Source organism: Brassica napus, chromosome A5 (genome assembly GCF_020379485.1).
Source record: "Brassica napus cultivar Da-Ae chromosome A5, Da-Ae, whole genome shotgun sequence".
NCBI classification, from domain to species: domain Eukaryota; kingdom Viridiplantae; phylum Streptophyta; class Magnoliopsida; order Brassicales; family Brassicaceae; genus Brassica; species Brassica napus.
Genome location: NC_063438.1, coordinates 22510923 through 22535988, shown reverse-complemented (window position 1 = coordinate 22535988; position 25066 = coordinate 22510923). Strand labels below are relative to the sequence as shown.

At 33.6% G+C, this 25066-nt stretch overlaps 3 protein-coding genes and 1 pseudogene across 3 annotated transcripts; 1 reads left to right on the top strand and 3 right to left on the bottom strand.

Annotated features, from left to right (window-relative positions):
• Positions 1 to 1061: 1061 nt before the first annotated feature.
• Positions 1062 to 2729, bottom strand: LOC125609012 (50S ribosomal protein L3-2, mitochondrial-like). Its single transcript, XM_048779705.1, has 5 exons — positions 2320 to 2729; positions 2037 to 2246; positions 1817 to 1921; positions 1631 to 1744; positions 1062 to 1544 (listed from the first exon to the last, which is right to left on the bottom strand). The coding sequence occupies exons 1-5, from the start codon at positions 2674 to 2676 to the stop codon at positions 1371 to 1373; spliced, it is 960 nt and encodes a 319-aa protein (XP_048635662.1). The 5' UTR covers positions 2677 to 2729; the 3' UTR covers positions 1062 to 1370.
• Positions 2730 to 9705: 6976 nt separating this feature from the next.
• LOC106388148 lies at positions 9706 to 11085 on the bottom strand. The gene has a single exon (XM_048779130.1). The coding sequence runs from the start codon at positions 11083 to 11085 to the stop codon at positions 9706 to 9708; it is 1380 nt and encodes a 459-aa protein (XP_048635087.1).
• A 915-nt stretch (positions 11086 to 12000) lies between these two features.
• LOC125608686 lies at positions 12001 to 14029 on the top strand (annotated as a pseudogene).
• Positions 14030 to 15205: 1176 nt separating this feature from the next.
• Positions 15206 to 19096, bottom strand: LOC106452106 (CBL-interacting serine/threonine-protein kinase 1-like). The gene is made up of 12 exons (XM_013894127.3): positions 18674 to 19096; positions 18470 to 18532; positions 17221 to 17292; positions 17029 to 17136; positions 16860 to 16940; positions 16602 to 16781; positions 16308 to 16526; positions 16121 to 16225; positions 15914 to 16030; positions 15746 to 15808; positions 15578 to 15652; positions 15206 to 15500 (listed from the first exon to the last, which is right to left on the bottom strand). Exons 1-12 carry the CDS (start codon positions 18866 to 18868, stop codon positions 15438 to 15440), a joined length of 1341 nt encoding a protein of 446 aa, XP_013749581.2. The 5' UTR covers positions 18869 to 19096; the 3' UTR covers positions 15206 to 15437.
• Between the last annotated feature and the right edge of the window lie 5970 nt (positions 19097 to 25066).

Genomic DNA, 25066 nt, shown 5'->3' with positions numbered 1-25066 from the left:
TTATATTCTTAATATGCGTAAATACTCTAGAAAATCATTTTTTCGGAAACGGAAACAGAGGGAGTATATCTGTTGTTTGAATAAATAGTCAACTACTTGCATTACAAAATTATTTCAATTTTTCAAAATACATATTGTTTGCTAGTACTTGTTAGGAAACTCAAGGACCGTAGTAGCATATATTTAAAGTTACACTTATCTTCATCCGCTAAGATCAACATTAACTATATACATCCTCAACGTTAGGAAGTAATTAACACTTCTCTTCCTCTTCACGGATTCCATCTTCATCTTGTAAACTCCAAGTATCCTTTTTCCAAAACATACTGAACCTTCTTCCAAAACGCACCACTCTTCTCCACTTCTCTTCCCTTTTCAGATTTAGCGGCGGTCTGTCACAAAATCCAGCCGTTGGATTGAAACAGAGCTCTTATATTATATTGGCTTTGTCTCTTATATTATATTGGCTTTGTGGTTCATAAGAGTTTTAAAGAGTGGTGAAACTGGAAGCGTGGCGTGGCGAGTAGCTTCAGTTCTAAGGCTGTGTGAACTCGTTCTTCATGAGGTTGAGTAGCCATGTTTGATTGTAGATGAGATGAGCCTTGTGATTCTTTGGCTCTTTTGTGTGTGTAATATGAGCGTGGCGAGTAGCTTCTGTAAAGATTCTCTCTTTTTGTCAAGTAATTTTCCAGCATCTCTACAGGTTAATGCTGTGTTCTGTGTAATAACCTGCACCACATTTTCCTCACCAACGTCTTCAACTAGCTTGTCTTAGTACTTGAACAGGCTCAAATCATCTTCTATTACATCAGTAGCATCAATAGAGGAGTTGAAGTAGACACCTCGGAGGCACGTGACCAAGAAACTGATCATTGTCTTACCCTCTCTAGGTTGATCCAAGTGTCAACAAACTGTAACCACCGTCTTGTGCAGCACAGTGTTCCCATCCAGGGTCTACTACTCCGGTTGATCCAGGTGGAGTCATCATTGTTCAAACCATATGCAACCCTCAATAAAGCTTCAAACTTTAACAGACCCACAAGCCATTACAACAACCTATGGAGCCTTAACAAATGGCATTTATAATCTGTGTAATAACTTCCGACAGCATGTATCATCTCTCGTAAAGGTTTGAAGAAATATACACATTACTATGAATGAGAATCATCACTGTTTCTTCATTGCTTATTGCAAAAACTCAACAAATGCGAGACTAGATTCCTCTCTATCCATCGTTTTCAATTTCATACAACTAAATAGGAAATTGCAATTTTCCATCAGCAAAAAGCTTTAGCTCTGTGACTCCACTTTCTTCAGCTTCTTGTCTTCCACAAACGTTAAGAAGAAGGTCAAAATCAAGTTCACGATCATCACTCTGCCAGCATAAATGGGTCGACTTCTCCGAGATCTGCGACCAACGGTTCTAACTCTGATAGGTCCTCGTCTTCTGGGGCTAAGTACGTTGGAAATGGAAGCTTTGAGATGTCTGGTTTCTTGTAGAATGCATCTTCTATGAACACAAAGTTTCCTTCTGCACCAGGAACCTGCAACAGCAACATAAAAACTCACCAATATTGGACCTACCAAGACGTCCCAGTGCGAGCCTAAAACACCAGATTGAGATACTTACTTGTCCTCTAACCCAGATGAGGTTCCTGGCAGGATCAATCTTGTAAACCCAAACGTTCTTTACTGTCCTCTGCTTTGCACCCATTCTCCCAGGCATCTTTCTTCCTTTGAACACCTGCTCACAGAGTTAACAAGTCAGTTCTTGCTTTGGAGATAATTCAATCAAAAGAAGCATTTTGACACATACCTTTCCCGGATCATCTCTTTGACCAGTGGAACCACCTTTCCGATGCGCCTTTGAACAACCATGTGATGCCGGCCCTCCTTTCATCTTATGTCTTTTCATGACTCCCTGCAAAATTACATCAACAACACATCCATCACTCCACATTGTTACTTTGACCATTCCAACACTTACGTTCTACGTCAAGCAAAAGAAAAGATGAAAGCTTTAAATCAGTTTTCACCTGAAAACCTTTCCCACGAGTGATCCCAGTGACATCAACAAACTGCCCCGGAACAAAATGACGCACACCGAGTTCAGTCCCAACGGGAAGCAGAGCGTCTTCCGTCACAGGAAACTCTCTCAGCTTCCTCTTCAACGGCACACCTTGGGCTCTGAAATGACCCAACACAGGCATCGTCAAATGCTTAGCCTTCTTGTGCCCACATCCAATCTGCAGAACAAACAACACCAACATCAACTAAACCACCACAGAGCTAATCACTCACTCATCAAGTAGCTTTTACCTGCAGGGCAAAGATGCCTTCTTTCTCAACGGTCTTGACCTGAGAGACGATGTTGTCATCGACCCAGAGGATGGAAACGGGAACCCTAGCTCCCCATTTGTCCCAGAGAGCAGTCATCCCGCACTTTACGGCGATGATCCCTGTCCTTTTCGAGCTCCGGGACATTTCTCCGGCTTTCGCCTCGATGATCCGAGTCGGATCGGATTCATTACCGTCGAGTAATCCAGCGTCGGAGCTGAATCGTCGGATGAGGAAGAAGCTAGAGTGGGGAATAGATTGCGAGGATGAAGGGGTTAGAGATCGGATCGATAGAAACTGAGTGATGCGAGAAACGAGGCCTCTTGATACGGCGGCCATGGGTTTCGAATCGAAGCTTCAATGGCGGAAGAAGAGACTCGGAGGAGGAGGCTTTTGCGTAGGGTTTTAGACTTGACGAACCCGCTAAGCGAGAGAGAGTCTTCAATGATTATTTTATTTATTTTCCCTCATTTTTTTTTAACTTTTTGTTTTTTTTTTTTTAATATATATTTATATTATTCAACCCAAAAGGACATCAAAGTCGAAATACAAATCAGACTCGAATGTATTGGGAAGTGAGACAAGCCAAATAATGACACCAAGCAATTATGACACAAATCACAAAGATATTTGCTGTTAATCGAGAACCAAAAAACAGTCTTCTGTGAATCGTAAGTAGTCTCCAATGTCAAACTGAGACAGAACAAGGGAACACTGAGAACAACTTCGATAAAGAGGGCCATCGCCGTTAACCGAAGGTACCAGAACATGAGCAAGTAAAACATATTTGTAGTGATGAGAGACGTCGAGCAAACATTGAGGAGCCATAAACGACACCTTTCAAGAACACCGCCGTAATCTCACAAGTCGGAAACAGGACCGAGTCACCAAGACTCGCCTCCGAGGAAGTGGAAACCTCTGGAGCTCACTCGACAACATTGGGAAGAGATTTGACCTCCACGACATTGAAGAGAACCTTAAAAACCACCACCGCTGCCAAAAAACACCACCAAGACAGGAGCTTGAAAGAGCCGCTCAAATCTCTCCCGCAAGGAGCGACGAGAACCTCATAGATCCACACCTTGAACTTAAAAAACGACTACACCCACCATAAACCGCTGCCGAAAACTCATCCAGAAACCAGAGGAAGAGGAAACGTCACCGGAAGCGAACCCCTCGCGAGCGGAGCTGATGCTGTACGAACAAAACCCTAGTCCAGTTTCTGAGGCATATCGAAAGGGAGACAAGAGTGGATGGGGAGAAAAGATAAAACCGAGAGATTAAGAGAAGAGAGCTTCCGGCGCCGGCGGTGGCGCTCACGCTAGCCAAACACCGAAGCAAGGGAGGCCACACCATTGAGAGAGAGGATGTAGAGAGAGAAAGAATAAGAGAGAGAGAAAAATTTGTTTCTTAAAAAGGAATAAGCCTTCTTTTTGAGAAACTTTTTGATCACTTGCATATCTAAGCGGATTATTATTATATATAGGATTATATAAACGTTTTAACACATGTCATAGTTTGAATTTTTTTATTGTCTTATGTCTTTATAATAACTAGAGTTTTGATCCGCACATATGTGTAGATATTTTATTTTCATTTAAAATGTATAACTTTAATTATTATTATAAACATTTTAAATATATGATTTACATTTAGTGTTATATATTGTATAGTTCTAAAATATTATTGTTTAGGCTTAATATTTGTCAAGATTAATATATAGTGATTTTTTTTAGACATTTTACTTTTTTATTAGTTTTTATTAGTTTTTAATATGTTTTAAGCTCACCACAATAACTTCACAATATGAAATAATCAAATACATAGTCTCCTTTAATATAGGTTTTTAATTTCTATAGTTTGTATACAATATATTTTTAAAATTATTTAGTTATACTATCGATGGATATTTGTTTATGATAGTTTATATTTATATGTTGTGTTTAAGAAAATATAGTTGAACATCTTTCATTTTTGTATTTTGCGAAATTTTATAAGTAAATAACTTGTAATGCTTAAATAATATCTACTCGATTAATTTAGTAAATTATATACATAGTAATATTTGTCCTAGTACTTTAGTAAATTTTATCAATATATGATACATTTAGATGTTATGGTATTAAGTTTATTTTTAATTATTTAATTAAGATTTCAAAATATTATATTACTTTGGATTCTTTCAACCTAATTTTGTTGTGTTACTAATCAAAAAAAAATATTTTAGCATCTATGCTTTTATATTTTATAAAATTTGGAATATTATCATTTTGAGCTTTTTAATATTTGTTTTCAATTTGTATACTTGGTCACGAAAATTTGTAAAATTACACAACTATTTTTTGAGTTTGGAAGATTATATGATTTTCAAATTTGTTTGTTACTAAATCACTTCATTATTTTATAAAAATGTATTTGAATTTTAGTAATATTTGTTTAAATATTTTTCTCAAGAGATTTTTTATAATTAATATAAATATTAAACTTATAATGAAAATTAATTTGTCATTGATATCTTTAATACATTATTAAAATTTTAATTTTTATAGTAACATATTTTGCAAAAAATACATCAACTAAAGGTTGGTTATTTAGTATTATATTTTGTATATTATAAAATTCTAAAAATAGGTTTTTTTGTGCAACTCTAACAATATGTTACCAATTTAATATAATTTTGTCATATTTAATTCATATGGCACCTTTATTTTTCATATAATATAGACTATAATGATAAGATTTATAAAACATCATAATGGTTTTTTATGATAAAATTTAAGTTAACATTAATTATAATAAATTATATTTCTAATTACGAAAATAATTAATTAATTATTTCATAAAAATATATTTATTTATTTTGGTAGGATTTTGATAGATTTTTTCTCAACATATATTGTTAACTAAAATAAAACTCAAATTATAGTTAAAAAGTGATTTATTATTAATATCCATATCTTTTTCAGATTTTTTTATAATTAAAATAAATATTAAATTTATAATTTTAGTTAATTATTAAAATTTCAAATTTTTCTAGTAACTTATTTTGTAAATGATATATGAACTAAATGTTAGTTATGTACTATTATATTTTGTATATAATCATTTTTAGATAATATATTGCTTTTTTTGTAAATAAACAAAATATAATATATAGTTGTAAATAAAAGTTTAACATATATTAATAATTTTAGTTTTTGCATAAAATATTAGATAGTTTAATATGTTTTATCGATGACTGATAAATTTTTTTTTTTTTTTTAACATCAATTTATTAAATATTAAGAAGAGTTTACATAGTCATTATGCAATAGGGATGTAGCAGATCTAGGAATGTAATAATAATATTCAAATAAGTTCGAAGTATCTATCTTGGCTAACTTGTCCGCCACTCCATTGCCATCTCTGTTTATCCATTTGAATTCAACTTCTTGAAATTTCCTGCTCCACCATCTTGCTTCTCTAACCCAGTTATACAAACCAAACTGCAATTTCCTTGAATGTAGATTATCAATCATTTTCTTGTTATCACCTTCAAAGATCACCTTAGTATAGCCTTTTATCCAACATTGTTGCATAGCTACTATTAGTGCATTATATTCCGCTTCCAACGGTGATGAGACTGTATTACCTTTCGCATGCCCTGCTCCTCTATATTCACCATATGCACCACGTATCACCCATCCCATCTTACATTGGGTTGTAGTTGAAGTAAATGATGCATCAAAGTTGCATTTATACCATCCTTGTCGTGGTTTAGTCCATCTACCAGCGCTAGGCGTTACCATCAATCCTCTATTGGTGTTTTGTGTTGAAGTGCATACGTCTCTTGCTTTTGCCCACTCCTGTGTCTCTACTCTCGCTTGTTCCAGCACCCTCCACCATTGAGTATTCCTATGTTGAAATATGAGAATATTTCTACTTTTCCATATGCGCCAAAGAATGTTTATAGGAAGGTCTTGAATCTGTGGCCATCTTGAGGAAATGTTGCACGTGAGACAGACATCTATCTTTTCTTCTAGTGTAGCTCGTGTATCAAGGAGAGTAGTATTTGATATTCCAGAACCTCGCCATATACGCTGAGCATAAGGACATTCAAAAAATAGATGTAACTCTGTTTCAGGAGCAGCGCAGCATCGCTTGCAGAGATCATCTTGAGTAACATGTCGTCGTTTGAGATTACTCCCAGTAGCTAGAGATTTTGTTAGGAGTCTCCACAAGAAATGGTTAATCTTTGGAGGAGTTTTGCATTTCCATATTTTCTTCTTTAGTATTGGGTCGCCCCAAGTTGGAATTGCTTGTTCTTGTTGTGGTAAATGAGTGCTTAACCAGTAGCCAGACTTCACTGTATATATTCCTTCCTCAGTATAATGCCATCCTAATAAATCCATTTCCGCATGTGGACTTATTCTTATCGATAAGATTTTATCAATATCTTCCTCAACAACTACTCCTCTGAGCTTTTCAATATCCCATCCAGATCTATCACTTTTGATATAGCTACTGACTGATTCTACGCGTATATTGTTCTCCCTTGATCTTGGGGGCCGTGGAGGATGTTCAGCCAACCAGGGATCACTCCACATACTGACCGTAGTTCCATTACCGATGATAAACCGTAATCCTTGTATCACAAGATCCCGTCCATATAATAAAGACTTCCATGCATATGAAGCTTTCCTTTTAGGTTGAGTTGTTAGGATGCTTTCATCTGCGTAGTATCGAGCTTTCAGAATGCGAGCAACCAGGCTTCCAGGTTGTTGTAGTAGTCGCCAAATTTGCTTACCTAATAGAGCCTGGTTAAATCTTTCAAGATCTCTAAAGCCTAATCCTCCCTCCTTCTTTGGAACACAGATTCGTTTCCAACTGAACCAGTGCATACCTCTGTTTGTGCCTGATCCCCACCAAAAATTTGCCAAGAGAGTATTAAGTTCTTCACAAATGGACTTAGGAAGTGGCATAGCTAGAGCCACTGTTTTGAGTAAAATCTCTTTTCCACCATGTGATAAGAACCTCCTGTTCCATCCTTGTGTTGCCTCTTTAACTTTGTCAATGATATACTGAAACATTTCACCTTTCTTGTGATTAAACTGCTCCGGCAATCCAAGGTATTTGCCGTTGCCCCCCTCGTTGAAGATTCCCAGTAGTCTCCTCATATTCGTCTTAACTGATGCTGATACTTTGCTTCCAAATGTAATTGATGACTTGTTCAGATTCACAGCTTGTCCAGATACCAACTCATAGAGATTTAATATCTGTTTTAGTTTCCTTCCCGCCTTTGGATTAGCAAGGGAGAAAAATAGTGAATCGTCAGCAAATAACAAATGGTTTACAGCAGGAGCTTGTAATGCCACTTTTATTCCCAGCAATGTTCGATCACACATTGCTTGATTCATCAAATGTGAGAGTACTTCAGCACATAAGATAAACAAGTATGGTGATAGCGGATCACCTTGTCTAATGCCACGCTTAGGTAGAATTCTCCCTTCTGGAACTCCATTGATTAAGACTGAGAAGCTGACTGAGGTGACACATAGCATTATCCATCGAATCCATTTTGAATGGAATCCCATTCTCTTCATTGTTTCTTCCAAAAAACTCCATTCTAGTCGGTCATAAGCTTTTGTAATGTCTGTCTTCACTGCCATATAGGAAGTTGCTTGTCTTTTTCTTACTTTGAGACTGTGGAATACCTCATGAGCCACGATGATGTTGTCTGAAATCATTCTACCTGGTATGAAGGCTGCTTGATTTTCACAAATAACACTGCTGAGATGTTTCTTCAAGCGGTTGATTAGGATCTTTGAAATAACCTTGTACGTAACGTTACACAAAGCTATTGGTCTGAATTCTGACATACCAGTTGGAGGATAAACTTTAGGTATGAGACAGATGTTTGTCTGATTCAGCTTATCATCAAAATCATCCTCTGTAAAGAACCTTTTTATTTCTGTCATCAGCTCTGTTTTCACATCATCCCAATGTTGATGATAGAAAACACCTGTAAACCCATCTGGACCAGGGGCTTTGTGTGGTCCAATATCAAACACAACAGCCTGAACCTCATCTTCAGTAATGTCTCGAGTTAAGTCATCGTTCATATCTGGAGTTACCCTTGGAGAGAATCCCTGGAAAGTCTGCTCAAAGTGCCTAGACACGTCATTAGTAGAAGAAAACAGGTTGTTGAAGTAATTCTCTGCCACCTTTGCAATATTACTTTGACCTCGATGTATCACTCCATTGTCATCTTGTATTGAAGTCAGTGTATTCTTTATTCTTCTAGCTCTTGAAACAGCATGAAAATATTTTGTATTTCTATCTCCAGCCCGTAACCACATGACCCGGCTTTTTTGTTTCCAAAAGATCTCCTCTTCCATGTAAGCTTGATCCAAATCCTCTCTAATTAGATTGATGTCTGCTGTAGTATGGACCGGGGAGCATAGTGCTGTGTCTAATCTGTGCCGAAGTACTTTGATCTTCTCCTCAGCATTATTTTTGTTGTTGCGTTTCCATGTTGCAATATGTTGCCTGCATCTACTGAGTCGTTGTGTTAACGGAATCTGAAGTAAGCTTGACTGTCCTGTACCTTTCCAGCCTCGCCTCACTGAATCTCTAAAACCTTCCTTATCAACCAGGCGACTATCATAACAGAATGATCTTCGCAGCTTTTCTTTTTCAGTAGAAATGTAGGTTACAAGTGGTCGGTGATCAGATTCACCCAGCTCTAGAAAAGCCGTTTCTGATGCTGGATATTCTGAAAACCACTTAGTGTTGCTCATTACTCTATCAAGACAACACTTTATCAAGCCGTTTTGACGTCTTCCTACCCAAGAAAATCTATTACCAACCGACGGTAAATCTGTGAGATCACAGTGTCTCACCATTGTTCTAAATGTACTGAATGAAGCTTCTGGTCTTAAATTGCCTCCTTCCTTCTCATGATTCCCCAAAATCTCATTATAATCTCCTAATACCAGCCAAGAATCATGTCTTCGTTGATTGCCCAACGTTCAAGTCTTTCCCATGTGTGATGTCTCATAGATGGATTCGGATGGCCGTAAACAAACGTGTAGTAAAACCAACTTCCATTAAATTGAACTTTACAATCGATTAAATTAGAAGACTGAAACAAGACTTGCAACTGTACATGAGACTTCCAGTATAGAACCAAACCACCACTTAAACCTACTGGCGGAACAGACACATAATTCAGACAATCTAGCTGAGCCCCAACGTCTCTAATAACATCATCCTGCTGCTTTGTTTCGGAAAGGCATATAATGTCCAGGAGATATTTCCGATCTATCTCCTTAAGGCGTCGAACTGTCGAGTCATTGCCTAGACCTCGACAGTTCCAGCAGGCTGTCCTCATGGTGGGAGAGGTGGTTCAGGGCCCACCGCGCCTCCCATATCTTTGTTGCCATCCGTAGCTGGCTCTGTGTCATCTGACGTTGGGGTCTCTTCAACCCTCTGTGCCTTACTTCCTTGGCTTGTTTCACCTTTCTCCCTCTTGTTGAACATTGAAGTTTGACCAGTCGTGTCAGAAAGCCACATCTTGCGCTTGAGCGTAGATGTTGCTTGTTCTTTTAGACCAATGGTATCACTTGGATTGCACATATCCTCTGAGGACCCATCAACCGAATACAAAGTTCTCTGCACATTGTTTGTCCCAAGATCGTCATCGTCCTCTTCCTCCTCCATTGCAGCAACGTTCTCATATGCTTCTTGGTTCTCCTCTACAGCATCATCCCCTCCACCCTGTTCATCTTCTTCTTCAATTTCTTCAATGAGGACGCCTTGGTTTGGTATTGGAATGTCGCCTTCTCCATCATCACTGCTGTCATCATCGTCACCTTCATTCCCAGGGCCGCCATTGTTAATGATACAAGCACCTGAATCATGTGTGAGCATCCCACAGACCTCACAGAAACCACGAAGGCGCTCATACTGAAACCTCAAGACTGTGTTGACTCCCACGGTGAACTGGTAGTTTCGTTGGAAGCGTAGAGGATGAGCAATGTTCCAGTTGAGTCTAATACGTACAAACTCCAATCGTTGACCATTCTCCTCGTTGTACTCCATTTGAATGTATTGTTGATTCATGGATCTCGCAATGTGTAGTATGACTTCCCGATTCATGTATTGAAAGGGGATGCCCCTTACTTGGATCCAGAAGGGGATGAAGTTTAGTAAATCCAGATCCATTAGTGGAGTCCACCGTTGAAGCACCAGCATCCTGTCAGCAAAGGCCCACGGACCTCGTCGGATCACTGTATCTAACGCCTCCTCAGAGGGGAAGACAAATTGAAATCTCCTTCCTTCAATCATACGACCCCTCACCGTGCCTTCAAAACCCCAATTGCGAGGCATTGTGGCAACGATTGCCCTAAGATTTTGTCGTCGTGGCATGACTGGTCTTCCGATAAGGATGAAACGATTTTCCTCCTCTGCTTGACGAACAACCTCCGTAGGAAGCACAAAAGGTGCATCGTTTATACCCAGATCAATATCTTGTAGCGCACGACGTAAATTGTCAGCCATTAGAATCAGAAAGATGAAAAATCTCCAATAGAAGGAGATTAAATTTTCAATTGTTGTGTGATTGAGAACAGGACTTGCTTCTTTCTGTTTATAAACAGGGGAAGATAACTTCCTACTAACCACTTCATCACGAGTAGACGTGGTGTCTATCATGGAGATTGCTGACATCGTGGTTCGTTCGTAGGAAGAAACCGCTCCGATGTCCATGGAGTCATCATCAACCACCCCAACGGTGGTGAGAAACCGAAGAAAAAATAACCGTTTGTTTATCGCCTTTTTTGTCGCCTTTTTTCGTCGCATATAGGTTTTTTTTTTCTGGTGAAGAATATTATGGATCCAGATTGGACTGTGAAATTGAATTCGATGACTGATAAATTTATTTAAAGGAAAGTGTTTTAAAAATAGATTAATCTACCAATTTAATATAACTTTTTCATACTTAGTTCAAAGAGAACCTCTATTCTAATACAATATAAATTATAATTATAAAATTTATAAAAACAACATAATTTGATAAATATTTAATTAACATTAATTATAATAATATTTGATCATTAGTTACGAAATTAATTAATAAATTATTTTGGTAGGATTATGTTAGATTTTTTTCAACAGACCTTTTATAACTAAAAAAAATTCAAATTTATTATCCTTACTATGACTTGTCAATAGTAGATAAATAATTAATATCTTACAACATATTTTTATAACTTTTTAATATCTTACTGATTAGTAAGATTTAATATAAATAATTAATATGTTACATTAAGTATAATTAATTAAAGAGATGGTCTTACTATGATTTGTCAATAGTAAATAAAAAATAGGACTCTAAATTAATATATTAGATAATTTTTTAAAAAATACTATTAAAAGTTGTTATATATTTATAAATATATTCGCTTATAGCATTTAAGAAAAACTTTAAACTTTTAGTTGTATCATAATTTTTTTAGTTATCATATGTGTCGTAATTATGTTAATTAGCAATTAAAAAGGAAATCTATATAATAATTAAAAAGAAAAAAATTTACATAATAAAATTACTAATATAAACCACGTTGTTATATATATGGTCAATATACGACTAGTTATATAAGAGCAAACGTGAAAGTCAAATCCATGATTTCTAAGAAACCTAGCCACCTCTCGCCTTCTTCTAATCCATTGGGAGATGACAAGAGATGCATTGAGGCTAGGGGTGGGCACTTTACCCGATATCCGAAGTGGCACCCGAACCCGATCCGAAAAAACCGAACCGAAATCCGAACCGAAGTAGCAAAATACCCGAACGGGTATTGAATAAGGAGAGATTGGATACCCGAACCCGAACGGATAATACCCGAACCCGAATGGATATCCGAAGATAACCGAACATATGTATAATTAACCTTATGTTTCTAGTTTATATCTCTCATTTTATATAAAATATTTATATTGATACTACACATAATTTAAGTTCATATGATATACATACAATTCCGGAAAAAATGATTTGCTACTCACTTAAAATGCATGTCAAGTTTTTTATTTCAAAAATTAACAAAAAGTTATATCCAAAATTAAAAAAAAAACAACTAAATTAGTGCCTTTTTAGTTTTAAAATGTTATGTCCAAATCTATTAACCATTCAATCTATTAAAAATAAAAAAATTAGTTAACTAAAAGTTATATTTTAAAATACAATAAACTTGAGAAATGAAAATTTGAATATTTTTTTTCAAAATCTAAATATCCGAACCCGATCCAAAATAACCGAATCCGAACTAAAAATACCCGAACCCGACCCGAAGTACAGAAATACCCGAACGGGTTCTAGATCTCTATACCGAATTACCCGAAAATCCGAAATACCCGACCCGAACCCGAACGGGTACCCGAACGCCCACCCCTAATTGAGGCTGCTGTACCTTCCATGGGATTTAGTAATTGAGATACTATCTAGAGTTCCGACCACATCTGTGAGACGATTACGTTTTACTTGCAAGCGATGGAACGCTTTATTCAAAGATCAGGAGTTCATCAAGAAGCACATGGATAAAGCACCAAAGCAGTGTAAGGTTCTCACGTTGAGTGATTCAAAGGTTTATTCAATGAATGTAAATCTCAATGGGATTCACGACAACGTTGTTGATCCACAAACGTTGCTGAGCCTAAACGATTTCCACAATCCGGAACAATTCAAGATATATAAAATATTTCACTGTAACGGGTTATTGTTATGCACTACCATGGACTTAAAACTCGTGGTTTGAAACCCTTTTACTGGCCAAATCAGGTGGATCCCATACAGTGATCATTACAAGGATGATTCCAAGTTTGTTCTTGGATACGAAAATAACAAGTCTTGCCAAACCTATAAATATTGAGGTACAGTCTTGAAGATTATAAAGTTGTTGACCATGGAGTCTATGATTTTGAGTCTCATTCGTGGAAGCATCTTAATGACGTGGTCCCCAAAAACTGCAACGTAACATCAAAGGGAGTGTCTTTGAAGGGGAATATTTATTGGATTGCCCATAAAAACTATGAAGAGGATCTCTTACTTACTTTCGATTTTTCAACAGAGAAGTTTAGGTGTTTGTCTATTCCTTTTCCGAGTGTCGATGATGATTGTGTTGCTACAGCTCTCTCAGTTGTTAGAGAAGAACAACTATCAGTATTATATAGCAGTATTTTCAATACACGTCTAAAGATTGAGATATGGATGACGATACATGATAAGATTGATCAGACCAAAGTTGTGTCGTGGAGCAAGTTTTTATCACTGGAACTAGACGAGAATAATCCTCAGATAGATCTTACAACTGTCTCAAGTTTCTTTATGGACGAGGAGAAGAAAGCGGCCGTGTTATGCGATCAGGATTATAGGAATAAGAGGAATACGGACATGGTATACATTGTTGGAGAGGACAATCTGTTAATGAAAATACCCGTAGGAGAATCTAGATTGCAATTTTTGCGTCCAGTTATTCACAATTATGTTCCAAGCTTGGTTCGAATCCAACAGGGTGGAGTAATGACACGAGAACGAAAAAGAAAAAACCGGCATTAGTGGTTATAAACCACCGGAAAGGATTTTTCAGTGTTGAATGTTTTGGGTTGATCTTTACATTATACACATCTTTGAATATTTAATCTTTTTAATGTTTTTTTTGTGGACTTGTCTTCAATTAATGTTTCGGTTTTGACTGTTTATAGTTTTGAATGTGTTAAGATAGTTTATGTTTGAGTGTTGCCGTGTTGTTGTTATGTCTTAATCGTTGATGTTTTATCTCTTGATCGTTAAATGCCTTGTTTGTACGTAGGTTCTTTTTTCATTGTTGAGCAATTTTTGAGAATTATGAAACGAGAGTTTCTGATGATTGATTCGTTTATACGTTGGAGTAAAAGAATTCAAGAACTTTAAAACTAAATGTCTTACATTCGAAGAAGCGACATATGAAGAAAGGGTGTTCATGAGACCGACCAGCGTTATATCACAAGTTTATCTATGTTCATTGGCAGGCAAGCCTTCCTTAAGAAGCTTAAGGAACAACCCCATAATTCATCCAATTATATTCAATTCTCTATCAAACACAATTCACCATAAATTTGGTGATAAATTATGTACATATAAATTATGTACCAACATAGTCCACGTTGTAAAATACAAAGACTATTAGTTAATGGTCTCTATATAAGAGACTAGTAATTACAAGGGCAAACGTGAAAGCCAAAACCCTAATAACCAGCACGCTTTCTTTGAATTTCTTGGAGATGACAGGAGAAACATTAAAATTGCTCCATCTACCATTGGATCTTGAAGATGAAATACTCTCTAAAGTTCGGGAGACGTCTCTGAGACGATTAGACCATCTCCAATGGCTTACTCTATTTTTTACTCTAAAAATAGAGTAACTCTATAATAGAGTTTGAGTTTGCTCTAATGGTACTCTATTTTAGAGTAGAAAATAGAGTGATGAACAAAAAAAAACAAATTATTCTATATTTGGAGTAAACCTATTTTTCATTCTATTATAGAGTGAGAAATAGAGTACCTTTGGAGCATTTTTTACTCTAAACTCTATTTTAGAGTAAAAAATAGAGTGGAGTTGGAGGTGCCCTTAGACTTTACTTGCAAGCGATGGAACGCTCTATTCAAAGATGAAGAATTCATCAAGAAGCACTCGGATAAAGCTGTAAAGCAGTATATGGTTCTCATGTTGAGTGATTTAAGGCTTTATTCTACTAATGTAAATCTTAATGAAATTCACGACAACGTTAATTGTTGATCCACAGACCTTGCTGAGCCTAGACGATTTCCACAATCCGGAACAAGTTGAGATATATAAAATATTTAACTGCAACAGGTTATTGTTATGCACCACCATTTGGCTTTGGCCAACTTAAGAGGCGACTTTAGCCAACATTTTTTCTATATATTAATGCAAATTTTCGCACTAATTATACAAATCTGAGCTCTTTGTCTATTTACATAAATGAAAAGTTATTAACATCGTTGGTGTACCATACTTATTCGACTATACATAATCTTTAGCCGAAAACACCAACACATTCTATGTTACTAGCTCTTGTTCCGGCGAGGAAGTGCCTACTTCTTTTAATAGTCTCTCGTACAACTGCACCAAACCCAAATATTAACTTCAATTTTTATAGTCCTTAACACACAGAAATCACAATATAGTTAGTAGCATACCTGTCTATACAAAGATGAATCGCCATAAGATTTTCTTAACTCAACCACGTTCAGTGACGGCTTTATCTCGAAAACCTGTTTATTCATACAATTGGTTTTTTTTTTTTGCTTAGTTCAATGTAATCACTAAATAGGCTAAAGATAGTGAAATATTATTATGTAACATACCTCAGCTGTTACTGATAAACCAACTTGACCCTTCTGGTTATGTTCTTCTTGCTTTACTTTCAACTGTAAAACAAAATGAAACAAAAATTAAAACAGTTTAACTTTCTTTAAACTCTACAAATTCAACTATCAAAGAAAGAGGAAGAACACATAATAGTGAAGACTCACCTTTGCATTTTTCTTTTGTACACTGAATCCCATTTCTGTAACTGAGTTTTCGATTTTCTCCAGTAAATCTTTTGCTGAGCTATTTGAAGTAAATCTTATTCTCCTCTCTGATACATTCTGAGAGTTGGAAAATAAAACTTTGTTTTAGTATAAATAGTGTCTCAAGCAGAGGTAAACACATTTGAAACAGAGCAGATGAATCTATACCTCTTGTTCAAAGAAACCAGACAGGTCAAGGAAGGAAGACATTCCGATCAACTGAAACGCGTTGATGATAGTCGGTGAATCACTGCCCTTTCCATCTTCCGATCCCTACACAGTTCAGAGCGCATAAGGGACACATTGTACTTGAACCAAAAATGCTTAAAAAGAAGAGAGGCCGTTAGATTCTTACGACGTCTTGGACTGAGAAAGCATCATCGTCTGTGTCAATGTCTTCTTCGTCATCATCATCATCTGGAACAGAAGGAGTATACTCGTGCTTGAACCATTCGCTGGCTTTAATACCTGCGACTGTGATCCTCGTGACAGGATTTGGATCTAGCATTTTCTTGATCATGGTTCTTGCACCAGGTGATAACCATCGTGGTATCGGTGGGTCTCCTTTGCATATCTGATGAAAGATGAAATATTATTATCAATATTATCTTTTTAAACTGAAGATAAGAGATCAAGAGGCGGACTTTACCTTCTGGTAAAGAACTACAAGGTTTCTATCATCAAAAGGGAGACATCCGGTTAAAATCACATACAGGACTACACCACATGACCATATATCAGATGCTGCACCCTCGTAGCCTCTGTTAGCTAAAACCTCAGGCGCAACGTAGTTAGGACTTCCACAGGTTGTATGTAGCAATCCGTCTTCCTGAAAATGGCAAAAGAAAAAATGTTAAAAATTGATTCAATTCAACAACTCTATGTCTGCTTATGTTAATGTATATACCCTAAAATGCTGAGGCAGAGCACTGAGGCCAAAGTCAGTGATCTTTATATGTCCCTTTGCATCAAGAAGAACATTCTCTAGCTGCAATATGATAGAGAAAAAGTTGAATATTAGGGCAAGATTTTCATAATAGGTTGTTAGGGTTTTGGAAGACGTGAGAAACACGGACCTTGAGATCCCTGTGGAAAACACCTTTGATGTGACAGTAACTGATTCCATCGATGAGCTGCTGAAACATTTTTCTTCCCTCAGTTTCTGTTAGCTTTCCGTTTGAAACCTGAGAGATATCAAAGTGTGATTTTAGCTTAAATTTACACTCGTGAGTGAGCTTTTCTTGCGGCAGAAGGTAATGGAGTCTTACAATTTTGTCGAACAATTCTCCTCCGGTTACTAACTCCATCACCATATTGATCTTTGTTTTGCTAGCCAAGACCTGCATGATGACCATAAGGCCCGTTAGTTTCAAGATGCTTGAGATGAGATGTTTGAAAATTTAAAAGTTTGCTCGTAATTAAAAGTGAATAAATTTTAGAAATGTGATCTCAATCATATCCAAGAAAATCCATAATAATAACAAAACCCTTAGGTGTCCAAAATCTACACGAACACATAAAATAATAGGTTAACCACAACACGACCTTAGACTTGAAACGTGAACCACGTGTGTTCAATATGTCTAGCACATAATCGGTTGCTTGACCAAAAAGTCAACATTGATCCGAGTTACAAGGTAAAGCAAAACTCAAAGAAGTGAGAGATAACAAGAAGTCAACAATAAACGTCTTCCACTCTTTTAACCCAAATGTACAGCAACACCAAAATAACACTAATAATGCATAAAACTACATATTAATAACATTATCGTAACAAGAAGAAACGTATGCGTAAGATCAAAGTGGGTCCATATGGATAAAAAGCTTCAAAAAGGTCCTAAGATTAGGCAATTATTAACGATCAGCGCCATATCTTGCCATTTTCACGACATGAATTTGGGACCCACGTTGAATTGAAAAGGTCAAGTTACCGGCAAATCCAGCAAGCATTTCGATAATGGAATTATTATTTTTTTTTTAAGGATAATTTTATGTAAACAGTGGCTAATTTGGCAACGTGAAAAACAAGCTAAAGGAACATACATCGGTACGAAACTTTTAAAGTGATTAAACCGAATGACTTGTAAGATATTCTCAAAAGCAACAATATGTAGTTTCAGAGACAATCTGATGTCTAGTCCTCAAAGTCAGCAAGTTCTAACCACTTTTGTTTGATAAGATAAAAACTAAACTAAAAATAGGATGGTATTAGTGATTCCAGACCTCTTAATCTAAATTACAGCAAAAAAAATATGGGATTAAATTTTAATAAATAAATATATATAAGCAATAATTGAGAAAATTTAAGTTTTCACTTTCTGTCAGACTCAGGTACTAAATAAAAGAAAAGAACCTACCTACACCACAACCAAACAAACGAAATAAATAAATAATCCAAATTGCTATACTAATCAAAGAAAGAATCATTCGATAATCCAGCAAGATTATAGGAGTATTTTTTAATCAAAAAGCTAATTACACAAAATTAAATTGGGTAAGATTATTTGGGATACTCACCTCATGTAATCTGACAATGTTGGGATGTTTCAGCATTTTCAGCGTTCTGATCTCTCTTTTTATCTGCAAAATTAATTAATTACGATATCTATTAAATAACAAATTCCAACAAATCTCCCGGCGATTTTTTCGCCTAGAAGTCACCGAAAAAAATTAATTTGAATAACATCGATTATATGGAAAACGTAAAAAAAAAAAAAAAACCTGCAAGGAGAAGTTGAGATCGGCGATACGAGACTTGTCGATGATTTTAACAGCGAACGGTTGACCAGACACGGTGTCTTTAGCGAATTTTACTTTTCCGAAATTACCCTCGCCTAGCGTTCTTCCAAGCTCGTATTTCCCCAGTCGCATTCCCTTCCTCACCTCCTTCTTCTCTTCCGCTTGCTCTCTCACCATCCAATCACCGGTTTAGAAAATTTTCCAAGGAAGCCAAAATAAAAAACAGAGAATTAAAACGATTTAACGAATGCTCGCTTGAATCTGTCCCGATTAAATTGCGTCTATGGCTTTTAGCTGTGTATGTATGTGTGAGGGAGATATGTATATATATTTGAAAGAGAGGAAGAAGATTGGGAAGAAGAAGAGAAGAAGAGGCTGTTGAAATCGAAGAGAGGACGCCACTTCTCGTTGCTTCCTCCCTTCCTTTTTATATTCCCACTTTATTTATTTCTGATTATTTTAATTCTTTTTTTTTTGGTTTCTTGTTACACAGATTTTTTATTGGATAACAATTAACGTGTTAATCTTTTTCTTTTTTTTCTCAAAACCATAATTATCTGAACGATAAAAATTGTCTAATACAGAAAATCTTGCTTAAAAATTGATTCATTTTAAAAATTATTATTTATAAAGTTGTTATTTTTTACAACAGGGAGCATCTTTAATTGAATTACATTATTTTTTTGTTGGAGTATACGTAAAATAAGATGTATTATCAAGATGCATGTGTATTTTATATGTGTGCTTGTAGACATCTACGGGCCCACGTTATTTGCTGCACTTGTTTTTATGCTGAAATTAAATAAATTAATCTATATAATAGATTCATGAGAACTTTGGTTTTATAATAAGCTGGAAAGAGACGCTATGTTGCCCTTTTTATATAAGATCTTGTTGTGGAGCAGTTTCGATTTTGTTTCAGATTTTAGAAATTTCTCTTTTATATAAATATTTAAGCGTGTGATGATAGTAAACTGAACACGAACCGAAAAAATATTATCAAACCGGAACCAGAACTTGTCAAATGATCCAAATTCTAATATTCAAAAAATCATAATCGAACTCCACCCTAGCCAAAATAGTTTGGATATCCGAAAATATCCAAATCATAATTGTATACTTAAATATTTTAATTATTTTTAGATCTAATATTTAAAGAATTTTCAAAATACCTGAAAATATTCAAAAAAATTATCCAAAATAGCCAAAAATAAATATCTGAAATTAATCAAAACATCAAAATATCTAAAATACATACCATTTTTACACCCAAATATTCTAACTGAATCGATTTTCTTATTAATTTTAGATATTTAGTCATATAATATTCAAATTTATATGTTATATTAGTTTTTATTATTTTGATTTTGAAGATTTTAAAGTATATTTGAATTTTTAGTTTTAAAAACAATTGAAATAGGTATTTTGAACCAAAATCGAACCTCAAGAATCCAAACTAAACCTGAACCAAAATGTATTAATATTTTAATAGAATTAAATTTTTACTGCTAGAAACCAAAATCCGAATAGATCCGAAGAAAACCCAAATGGATACACAAACGCACATCCCTAAATCAACTTGAATTTTTTTCGATTATCATAGAATTTGCTTTAAATATTTTAAAGTGCATTGATTTTTCATCAAATCTCTTAAACTATATAATCATAAAATTTACAGATTTCTTAAATGTTCATGGTTACACAATTCAGGGCCGGCTCATTGGGGGGACGGTGCGGCCGCTCAGGGCTCAAGCCGGTGTCCTCCGTATAATAATAACTAGATGTTTTACCCGCACTTGCGGACTTAATCGTTTTACACATATATATTAGTTTATATTTTATTAATTCAAAAATCAGCATGATAACTTATAATTTATGTTTTCAAAATAAAAAAATAAAACATCAAATTATATATATATATATATATATATATAAATATATGACGTAAATTTAATTAAAATATATATGTTTATTATTGTGCTGAAATTTTAAAAGAAAACATTCACATATTAAAAATAATTTAGTAAATATATTTATACAAATTTAGTTGATTAATTTTTAATTATAAATTTTTTATTTGTTATTTTCTAAATTTATAATTGAAAAATAAATTTTAAGATTACAACACAATATATAAGAATTATCTTATTTAAGAAAATTAATATTTTTAATAAAATTCATTTGTAGTTATATAATTAATTATATATAAAATTCATTAAGGGTAACAATGACCTTAACCGCTTAATTATTAAATGTTTTAAGATAACAACACAATGTAAAAATTATCTTTTTAAAAAGAAAATTAATATTATAAATAAAAATTTGTTTTTGATTATATAAAATATGTTTTAAGATAACTACACAATCTAAAATTTATCTTTTTGAAAAGAAAATTAATATTATAAATAAAAATTCATTTTTGATTATATAGTTAATTATATACAAATTTATTAAGGGTGGTATAGATATTAACCGCACTAACTTTTAAGGTGAGAGCTCTGTTGCAAAAATTTACTTCGCAAATAATATTATAGATTAATGGGTCCAATTTTTTTTATATATCTATATTTTTATATATGAAAAATTATAAATATAATAAATAAAATTGAAAAGAGCCCAAAATTATTTGATATGTATATATTTTTATTTTCATTACAAAATATTACTGATTAAGCTTTTAAAAATATTTTAAACATGATATGTATATAAATTTTAGGGGGAAAAAAATATTTTTTTCTTTAGAATCCCTAACAGTGTTGAGCCGGTCCTGACCAATTTATAAACCTTACTGCTGCGAGAAGTATCACAAACAATAAACCTCATAACCTGTTAAATTTTTAAAAATGTTCAAGTGATCATATTCATAGGATTAATATCTGATTTCCTTTAGAAATCGAAGGTCTTCAAATCTTCGTAATCGTAATTATTTTTAACACCGTTTCCTTGCATGATTTACTATTTACTATTTACTAATTACAATTTAAAACACTTTTGGTTTGCGTCTCTTGTAGACAAACAATTTCAGTGTAGACGTTTTTAAGTATGTTTTTTATTGGTGTGAATGTGAGATAGGCAAACGTTTAATTAAAAATATATACACGCGTTTGTAACGTAAATGAAATTGCATTTCATTTGTTGACAACTAGCAAAAGTAGTTGTTTTAAGATCTCAGATGTATTTTCTAATGTTTGATTCTTCCAAAACGAAATCATAACTTAGATTATAGAATTTATTTTAGGAATACATCGAAAATAAGATAAACTAGATTTTGATCCGCGCTTTCAAAGCGCGGGTTTATTTTTGTTTTTTTTCAATTGACAAATATTTAGTAAATGTCACATTTCATATATTTGTATTTTATTTTATAAAAGACTTAAAAATTTTATCTTTATTTATCGTATTTCATTTTAAATGACTATTTATGTTAAAAAAATTAAACTTTATTTTTTTAATGAATTAAGTTGGTATAACTTTGATAAATTAATTTTATTATGGGGTTAATATTTTAATTAAAAAATTATATACTTTTAATAAAGATTTATACTTTTCAATAAAAAAATCAATTATTTTTATGAATGCTTAAATTATATTAAGAAAAGAAAAAAAATAATAATTAAGAATAATTGAAAAAAATTATTTGAACTTGGACTCAATGACCCAAAGGAAAAAAAAGTGAGAATTGAATCTGATTTTTTAATAGGCCCAAATGGCCCAAAAGATATTTGATTTGGGCTGGATCCAAAAATAATGACTCAATATAGATTTGTTATTAATATTACTTAATTGCCCTTAATGAAACATGCAATGTTAGTGAAGGAAATATGTCCCTAAGGTAATTATGACAATAGGATCCTGTTTTAATAGTATAGATAAGAGTATATATTACGTTGGAAATCAGCAACAAACAAATTTTCTAGTAGTGATACTAATCATGAAATTGAAAATTTTCTTAGGTGAATACTTGAGCGAGGCATAGGTACATTCAATTATTTCAAAGTAGTTTTGAATTAGAAGCATAATGTCATAATTCAGCTTATTAATTTAACTATTCAAGTATGGTGGTCCTAATAAGATACATTATTGACTATAATAGAGTTCTTCCTAAAACGTGGTGATAAAAGTTGCTATTATTTAGAAAAGACGTGTTAGAGATCTCTCCTCGTAAACTAGAATTTTAGAAAGATAAATGTTAAAAAATGTACTTGTTTCAGATTAATTTTGAGTATATACACATGAAAACTTAATAATCTGTAAAAATCGTATATTCTACGTACTTTTTATCCGACTATTGTTAAGACAACAAACTTTCATATATATAAATAGAAAAGCCTATATCATTTTCCAAATTAGTGGCTCTTGGTTTCAACTTCTCACTTCTTTGGTTATGAAAAAGGTCATATGTTAATGTGTCACATGTTTCTCAATGCTCATAAGATGTCTATATAAGATTGCAGTTGTTAAATGATGTGGCTGAGATAAATAATGAATCTGGAAGGAGGAAACTAAACTAAACTAAACATAACTAAAAGTTAATGTGTCAAAACGTGTTTGGATGGCCGATGGTAGTGCTGCTACCGGCTGCCGCCATTGCCGCTCAACGTTCGGTTACATTTTATTTTCCTATATATTGATTAATGATTATGGTATCCAGTGTAACCGGAACTTTTAATATATAAAAAAATGTTTTCGCTTTAGTTAAAAAAAAGTGTGTTCATCTTTTTTTCCGAGAATTCAAACATTATAAATAGTCAGTCGAATCGAACTCGGGTGGTGGAAGTTACGACCGCAACTTTTTTACCACAGCTTACTAATATAATACCAAAAAAGAATGTATAATATGTAACAAAGTTTGCGTGAGGTTGTAATTTGTATTTTTCAGCTTGTACTACTGTTTTCACTTGAGCCATTTTTGCAAGTTCATGTTATTAAATAGTACAGCACCTAAATTATATATCGTTTATCAATAGTGCCAATATTTGAAACATGAATCCATATTTCCATTAATAATTACAGAAAATGTAAGCCGTTAACCAAAATAGAGGATGTGGTTCCAAATATATGTAAGCAAACTATACATGATATTGAATCAACGCACCATACTGCTCGTTGCACACAAAATCAATCATAGAGATGGTGTCCACCCAAAGAAAGCAAGTTTGATGATTGATGATCAAGTGGCTATCGTTATAGCATAACTGGTCCATACATAATACGGTTTCGATTTTTCTCCAAGTTATAACACATCACTAAGAAATAATGAGTAAACATATAATGACGTGGTAGGCCGAGAAAGGGTGAATAAAACATGAGATATTTGGGAGAATGGAGGATCCGGGCAGTAGCACGTGATTTAACCAACCAACTGATGACTGACTGGCGTGACCATTGCAGCCATGTGTGGTTGCTCTCTTTTTCATTTTTTCCAACCACAAAATTTTCTTGTCTTTCTAAAAGAAAATCAACGAAAATGAATTAATAGGTCGCATTCTTATTCGTTTCAATTTCGTATGGTTCAATTCATGTATGTTATATTGAACAACACACTAACCTAGGTTATCTCAACATGTTAAATAACAAATTAATAGATGATCTCAGTATAGTTACAATATATCATCCAATTGATTTCTTAATCTTTAGCTATATAATACTATAAGTATGCAAGATGTTCCAAATTAAACTTTCATTTGCCACGTACTTATTCATTGGTTAGTTGTGACTTGTGAGTCTTGTGACTAAAAATCTACTCTATTAAAATAGAGTCCTATTTTTTATCTATCATACACAAGTCTATGTTAGACCATTTATTATAAATTTAACTAAACATCCTAAAATTACTCATATATAATATTCTCCTAACAAAAAATATACATCTAAACAATAACATTTCTAAGAAAATATAAAAATATTGTCATTAGGTAATTATCATTTAACTGTTTATTATATTTAATAGATCATATTTAATATATTTCAGTAACTAATTTTGAAATTAAATAGTATAGCCTAATTCTTTTTAAATTATCAAATTAAATTTTTATATAAAACAAAATAAATAATATTTTATTATTTGTAACATTTTATGTTTGATATTTTAGTAAAAATAAAAACGTTAAACTGAAATATAATATATTAAATAAAATAATATTAAAAAATTAATTTATTCGCATATAAACATTTCGAGAATAAAAATTTCTAAACAAAGAAGCTAATAATTTATTTTATTAAATCATATAAAACTAATGTTTAAAATGAAACTATTAATATTGATGTTGTATTTTAAATAAATAAACAAAAATACTTCATTAATATATGATTTGTACAATATCATCACATAAATTTCAACAAATAAAAAATTTTAAAATAACAATTATATACATA